The sequence below is a fragment of the Nanorana parkeri genome, unplaced genomic scaffold (assembly GCF_000935625.1).
Source record: "Nanorana parkeri isolate BGI_ZX_2015 unplaced genomic scaffold, ASM93562v1 scaffold3257, whole genome shotgun sequence".
Taxonomy (NCBI): Eukaryota; Metazoa; Chordata; class Amphibia; order Anura; family Dicroglossidae; genus Nanorana; species Nanorana parkeri.
Window position 1 is genome coordinate 1 of NW_017309525.1, and position 7,971 is coordinate 7,971.

General features: G+C 47.3%; 2 protein-coding genes across 2 annotated transcripts; both read right to left on the minus strand.

Annotated features, from left to right (window-relative positions):
* Positions 1-4,391: 4,391 nt before the first annotated feature.
* On the minus strand, positions 4,392-5,865 carry LOC108802971 (E3 ubiquitin-protein ligase Midline-1-like). The gene has a single exon (XM_018574818.1). The coding sequence runs from the start codon at positions 5,863-5,865 to the stop codon at positions 4,468-4,470; it is 1,398 nt and encodes a 465-aa protein (XP_018430320.1). The 3' UTR covers positions 4,392-4,467.
* A 493-nt stretch (positions 5,866-6,358) lies between these two features.
* RNF135 (ring finger protein 135) lies at positions 6,359-7,333 on the minus strand (the record flags this gene model as incomplete). The annotated part of the gene is made up of 1 exon (XM_018574820.1): positions 6,359-7,333. A coding segment is annotated over exon 1 (879 nt), but the record flags the coding sequence as incomplete, so codon positions are not given.
* Between the last annotated feature and the right edge of the window lie 638 nt (positions 7,334-7,971).

The following is a 7,971-nucleotide window of genomic DNA, read 5'->3' on the forward strand; positions in this document are numbered from 1 at the left end:
CTTAGCTCCCAGGCACTTTGTTCCCAAGCCCTGTGTGAGCGAATAAATGGATTATAAAAATTATAGGAATTAAAATGTATGGGGAAATTAAAATTCGGAATAGGAGAATAAACCATGAGCACACAGGTGAACTGGTTTCTGTGCAAGCATGCTGTTATATGGGGCTAAGGCTGATATTAAGTGCTTGTATAAGACCTGTGCTCGTGGTGGTGGACACGGGATGTATAAGAGGCCAATTTCTCCATATGTTCAGAGCCCTGAGTGGGCATCAATGGGTTATAAAATGGTTAAAATTTCTAATTCCTCGTTTAATCCTGTTGGAGCAAGGGTATTGAGTTTGTAGATCCAAAAAGTTTCTTGTCTACATAACTTTTGGAAACGCTCGGCTGGGGAAAAGTGGTCAGGGATGTGTTCTATGGCAAAAACATGTAAATCCTGTATACGTTTGCCGTGTTTTGTGGCGAAATGTCTGGGGACGCTATGGTCACAGTTGCCTTCGGCAATAAATCGTCTGTGGTCCCCTATCCTTTTTCTTAACGGGCGGCCGATGTATAATAAATTGCATGGGCATTTTAGACCATATACTACATGGTCATGTGAGCATGTGATAAACTGTTTTATGGAATAACTATTGTCTAGGTGCTCGGTGAAGGATGATTGCCCATGGGTAATAAACTCGCATGTGAGGCAACAAGGTTTTTTGCATTGATGGATCCCCACTCTGTTGTTAAATTTCCGGTGTAGTGTGTCTCTGGAGTGCCCGGTCGTTATCCTTCTTGGTGCTATTTTGTTCTTAAGGTTATGGGCTTTTCTAAAGGTGACAGCGGGTTTAGTGGAGATAAACGGGCCTAATTTGGGGTCTTGTTTTAGAATGTAAAACAGCAGAAAGGCATCATGGCACACTCACAAAACCAGCATGTAAAACAACATGTCTCACCACTAAGGATAATGACAGAGGTTTAGATACACGTCTTCAGCCGAGGATGTGTAAGCCGCACTGCTAATAACTGATAATGACAGAGGTTTAGATACACGTCTTCAGCCGAGGATGTGTAAGCCGCACTGCTAATAACTGATAATGACAGAGGTTTAGATACACGTCTTCAGCCGAGGATGTGTAAGCCAAGGCACCTCTTAGAGTGCGGTCCTAACTCTAAACTATGAGAGTCTCCATCTTGGAGCACATGGGGGCAGAAGATATCAAATTGGGTGCAGGTTTGTCAGGAGGACGCCCAACCTCCTTAAAAGGTACAGAAACACACAAGGGATCCCGCACATCCTATTGGCAGCTGAGAAACCCCATGCGTCGCTGCACCAAATCGGTCAAGCAAAACAAACGACAAACGCACTCAACAATTTGTTACCAGTTGTACAGTAAGGTGCACACGAAATGGGCTTTGAATAGTAAAACAGCAGAAAGGCATCATGGCACACTCACAAAACCAGTTCTTGCGAATGATGCTTTGTATTTTGTTATGGTTGTTGTTAAATGTAGTGATGAATCTTGTTTGTGCTTCAAACTCCGGACGTTCGTTTGTGTCTAGTGTGGGTGGGTGTATATAAGTTGAGTATGCATTGTGGATGAGTGTGTCGGGGTAAGCTTTTTCTTTGAATTTGTTAGCAAGCAGCTTGCTCTGTGTGTTGAAGTCTGTTAATTTGGAACAATTCCGTTTTAATCTGCAGAATTGGCTTTTGGGAATTTTGATGCCCACGCTCCGTTTCTACAACAATAAATTAATTGTTTTTCGTTTCCCTAAATTTCTTATTCATAGTCTCTTAAATTACTTAACCCCTCCAGTCCATTTCAAGGCACATACGGAACCCGCAAACATATACCAAGACTGAACAGCTTCAAATCGCGGCTTTGCCGCCCACTGCCTCTAAACTCCGTCCGCCCAGCTGTCACATTTAAACCGGCGGATTCCCGCAGCCGTTATACCATTCCCATTGAGCTTGATGGTTCCTCGAAACGCGTTGCTCCCGATCCTCCACCCACTACCACACTGACCTGACTACTCTTCACCCTGCCATTATCCCGGCCGACTCTCATCCAACAGCATTATCACGGCCCGGGCACAGGTCAAGTCTCAGTCCACATATAGATTGAGCCTCACCACCCGTAGCTGCAGCCACAGCAGCCCAGCCAGACGCCACTCTGCACACCCCCTGTACTTCCCATCATGCAGCGGGGACACGGACAAAACTTGTGTGTCATTACCCGCTCCCCCGCCCACCCCTCTCCTCACCGTCGCTTCCCTCCTTGGGATGAGCAGCCCCAGGCAGCATACCAGCTTCCATACAATATACATCTTGGACTTCACGATCCTCCCCACAGACCGGTCCTCATCTGGTCTTGAGACCTACTCAAGTAAGTGCTTTATCTCGTTCCGTTTTCCCTCTCACAAGGTCCAACTTAGCTATATAGCCCCTTCAGCTTTGCGCCCTCACGTTTGTCTTTTTTGTTCTCCTTTTTCTTGGGCCTCCCCACTCTGGGAATGACAAGATCCTATTATCTACATCCTCCATGCGTTCTTGGATGCGCTCCGTAAAAAAAACCCCCCACCACTGGCTTATTTAATGGAGATCTATGAGGAGAGTGATTTCCACTCATCCTCATATTTAGAGCCGACTTATGACAAAGAAGCTGTCACAGGTCGGCTCTATCGATCAGGAAGTGAGCAGAAACATGCAGCCGATCCGCTCACTTCCCAATCATCTCACTGCAGTGAGCGGTGACTGTCAGTCAGCGCTCCCCGCAGGGACTCCCACCCTCCCCACTCCAATCCTCCAGCGCTGAGTGGAGGGAGGGGTGGGTACAGCTGGATCTGCCTCTAGATAGGCAAAGCCAGCTGTCACTCACGCAGCTGGGTGGATCTCGACAGTATTGTCGGAATCTGTCCCGGCTGCGGCGCTCTCAGTATATTGCAGGCAATAGCTCGCTATATACTGAGCTTTGGGTCACAAGAGAAGGTTAGTCCTCCCGTGACCCTAAAGAGAACTATGAGGAAAACCACTTACCTCATAGTTCTCATATAAATGTGGTGCGTCACCGTGTTCCAGTTGCATGTATTTGGGGAATTCCCATGTGGCTACTTTGTATTCTAGTGGGAATTCCTTTAATATAAGACAGCTGGGAAAATGTCAGACGAGGTTTGTGATGTACGTTATGCAATATGTTGGTAGGACCGCTCGAAGACTGAGACAGAACGAGAGACCATTTGTCTAATATTAGGAGCCACAAGAATACAAATGTAGCCAAACATGGAACACAACTCTGCCACACTCTGAGGGTGCAAATGATAGAGAGAGTTCATCACCCTGTGAGAGGGGGGAGGGGTTCTACATTCTGAACAGAAGAAAGGTATTTGGGAAATTTAAGTTGGACACCCCCATTCCAAAAGGATTGAACTGCGAGTGGGATTGTATCTATGTATATGGAGAAGATGAAGTTCTATATGTATAATATGCTGGTATGTTGTTTGAATGACATTGCGGGTGTGATGCATGAGGTTGCCTCTCTGTATTATGTAATATGTAGATCCCTATTGTGTATGTTTCCTTAAATGAGTAGAGAGTCAGCTGATGTCACCCGGGCACCACAACATATATTGCCCTCCTCATAAATCACCCCTATCTCTAGGACTAAGCCCATTATTGGGTGAAACGCGTTTAGCGGGACATTTGTGGCATGGACGAGTCTCAGTAAAGTTTTAGCTTTCCTCACCGTCTCCTGGTGTACGGCCAGACTTCTCTTGTCTTGGACTCGTCAATGGTTGTACATGTCAGGGTTCCGATTTTAGAGTTCCCCGGGATTCCATTGTGCTGCCAGCTTCAGACAAGGACTTGGGAATAAAGAGTCACACCAAGTTGTGTATTCACTCCACATTCACTCCACATTCACTCTACATTCACAGGTTTATTGTAAAACAAGGAATATAGATACAATTCTTAGAGATGGAGGGCGGAGCATAAACCAATAGAAATCATGCGCGTGTATATAAAGTAATAAATGGCGCCATGGGTCATAGAACGGTCACACGGGCGGCTACTACTAATGACATAAGAAGACACAGTTCTAATGATAACCCGGATAGCAGTGAAAACCTGACAGGGGATCAATCCTCTCCCCCATTCCATCCAGAACTGAAAAATATAGATACGCTTTAAAAGGTGAAGGCTCCAGGACTGTCATCCCGATCCTGACTACCCTACTTAGTGTGTCACTGACCCCGGGAACAAGCATGCAGCCAGTGAAGTCTGAATCAACTGATCTCCTGCACGTTTGTTCCTGGTCAGTGACACACGAGGAAGTGAAGTGAAGTTGAGGGTGAAGATGACATCCCCGAAACCTGCAGAGCCATATAAATCAGTAATGGCATTTCCTGCCCACTGCTTCCTCCTATTGGCTGAGTCTTCCGCCAATCAGATTCTCCGCCCTGTGATGTCACCAGTCTCCTTGCAGATCTCTCACCTCTGATTCCCTCCAGATATCTTTATAGAACCTCTCCATACACATAACCCGGCATGGAGGGGCTCAGTGAAGGTGGTGGTGAAGGTGTGGAGGTGTCGGATCGGGTCACACAGATCATAAAAGGAGATCCGCCCGGCCTCATAATCCAGATCTATCCTGACTCTGTTACTGGAGACAATGCCGGGTAATGGGATCTTATTACTGTCATGTGTCACTGAGTACTTATTATAACACCTCCTCATACCCCAGGACTTGTTATTATCTCCAATCAGTGACTGATCTCCTTTCCTCTCTATACTGGGGTAACACATCCCGACTCTCCATTCATTTGACCCCCCGACATCCACTTCCCAGTAATGTCGCCCTGAGGAGAAACTCCGACTGCTCAACACCTGAGAATACTGAAATCTCTCTGGAGTTTCTGGACGATTCTGACTCTTATCTGACCTGGATGCAGCTTTAATGTCATCTGATATCTGTAAATGATTCTCAGCTGTGCTCACATCCAGTAATATGTCTTCAGCTTCCTGTATATAGAAGAATACATTTATCCCAGACATTATATCTGATAATGTGTGTAATTTGTGTGAGATTCCAGCCACATCCAGACCCCCTCCATCATGGAGGAGTCTATCATGTCTCTCTCTGTCCTCATCATCTCCATCCTCAGTATCACACAAGTCACCTGTGTCTGATTCCTGTAAGACAGTCAGTGGATCCGTCATGTTACACAGCTCCTCAATGTCTCGCATCTTCCTGGACAGCTCGTCCTTCTTTATTTCCAGCTCCCGGATCATCTCCACCACAGAGATGGAGATCCGCTCTTCCCTCCCGGAGATCTCACTCAGGACTCTCGTCTTCAGGTCCTCCAGACGTCTCCTGAACATTCTGAACAGGGCAGAGACTTTCTCTGTGTCACCGGCTGCTTCTCCTTGTACTTTCCTCCTGTGTTCCTCCAGACTCTGGACTCTTTTCTCCGTCTCCTCTCTCTCTGTCATCAGTTTCTGGAGAACATTCCCCAGTTTCATCTTCTTCTTCTCAGAGGCCTCATACAGAGTCTCCACCTGATGTCCCCGATGTTCTCCATCCAGCCTGCAGGAAACACAGATACAGGCCGAGTCCAGACTGCAGTAATACTTCAGTAGTTCCTTATGGACGGAGCATTTCCTGTTCTCCAGGGAAGTGGTGGGGTCACATAAGACGTGTTCTGGTGACTTGCTGTGGACTCTCAGGTGGTTGTCACACAGAGAAGCTTCACAATGCAGACAGGACTTCACAGCAGGTACCGGAGCGTGAATACAATAAGTACAGAGGACCCCGGACTCCTCCTTATCTGGCTGAGCAGACAGGAAATTCTCCACTATGTTACGCAGTGTTATGTTCCTAACTGTCATGTGTCACTGAGTACTTATTATAACACCTCCTCATACCCCAGGACTTGTTATTATCTCCAATCAGTGACTGATCTCCTTTCCTCTCTATACTGGGGTAACACATCCCGACTCTCCATTCATTTGACCCCCCGACATCCACTTCCCAGTAATGTCGCCCTGAGGAGAAACTCCGACTGCTCAACACCTGAGAATACTGAAATCTCTCTGGAGTTTCTGGACGATTCTGACTCTTATCTGACCTGGATGCAGCTTTAATGTCATCTGATATCTGTAAATGATTCTCAGCTGTGCTCACATCCAGTAATATGTCTTCAGCTTCCTGTATATAGAAGAATACATTTATCCCAGACATTATATCTGATAATGTGTGTAATTTGTGTGAGATTCCAGCCACATCCAGACCCCCTCCATCATGGAGGAGTCTATCATGTCTCTCTCTGTCCTCATCATCTCCATCCTCAGTATCACACAAGTCACCTGTGTCTGATTCCTGTAAGACAGTCAGTGGATCCGTCATGTTACACAGCTCCTCAATGTCTCGCATCTTCCTGGACAGCTCGTCCTTCTTTATTTCCAGCTCCCGGATCATCTCCACCACAGAGATGGAGATCCGCTCTTCCCTCCCGGAGATCTCACTCAGGACTCTCGTCTTCAGGTCCTCCAGACGTCTCCTGAACATTCTGAACAGGGCAGAGACTTTCTCTGTGTCACCGGCTGCTTCTCCTTGTACTTTCCTCCTGTGTTCCTCCAGACTCTGGACTCTTTTCTCCGTCTCCTCTCTCTCTGTCATCAGTTTCTGGAGAACATTCCCCAGTTTCATCTTCTTCTTCTCAGAGGCCTCATACAGAGTCTCCACCTGATGTCCCCGATGTTCTCCATCCAGCCTGCAGGAAACACAGATACAGGCCGAGTCCAGACTGCAGTAATACTTCAGTAGTTCCTTATGGACGGAGCATTTCCTGTTCTCCAGGGAAGTGGTGGGGTCACATAAGACGTGTTCTGGTGACTTGCTGTGGACTCTCAGGTGGTTGTCACACAGAGAAGCTTCACAATGCAGACAGGACTTCACAGCAGGTACAGGAGCGTGAATACAATAAGTACAGAGGACCCCGGACTCCTCCTTATCTGGCTGAGCAGACAGGAAATTCTCCACTATGTTACGCAGTGTTATGTTCCTATGCAGTGCAGGCCGCTTCTGGAACTTCTCTCTGCATCCAGGACAGGAATAACCTCCAGACCACCGCTGTGTATCCAGCACACGACCAATACATTCCCGGCAGAAGTTATGTCCACATTTCAGGTTCACAGGATCTGTATAAATGTTCAGACAGACGGAACATTCCAGCTCAGCTCTCAGATCAGCAGACGCCATCGCTGACAGCAGAAGAGAAATGAAAGTGAAAGTCTCTGACACTCCTTAACCAGTGTGACGGGTTCTGTACACTCCTACACAGGGCGAGGCTGAGACTCGTATTTATAGGAATCCTTATACAGAGGACACAGATAATACGTGGGAGGATTCCTGACAATAATCTCCATACCTGGGTGTAGAGAAGGGGGCTGGCTCTGACACAGAGCCAGCAGATCAAAGGGGTCATCTGCAGATCTTCTGGGCTGTACACTGAGCAGACCCGCAGTGCTCTCCCTCCTGCCCCCTTCCTCTGTCCTATTGGCTTTTGCAGTCCGAAAATCTGCAGATCACCGGAGCTCTGCTGTGCTCCTGACAGAGGAGTGGACTGCTGGTATCAGAAATCCTACCCCCGATCCCGGCATCCGAACTGGCGGGCCCAAATAACCCATGACCTCCCGTAAGAGCAATACGCCCGATGGGAACGTTTTTTCTCCCGTTTTATCTCCCGTTTTATCACTACCACGATACTGTGCACAGGGGCCCCACACCGCATGCAGGTATCTTTACAGGAGGACCAAATACTCGACCACACCAAACAAGGCTATGAAGCTATAGTTTATTAGACATACCGAAACGCAAGCAACACCACCAACACCCACAAGTCACATAAAACAGCCAAACTAAATGCAAAAAGCAGAATCACACACAGGGTATAACAGGGCAAGTAAACCTGGGGAGCAGGGCAACAAGAGGGG

Excerpts from the sequence above, each read along its gene's own strand:
- LOC108802971 (XM_018574818.1), bottom strand. The coding sequence starts at position 5,865 with ATGACAGTTAGGAACATAACACTGCGTAACATAGTGGAGAATTTCCTG.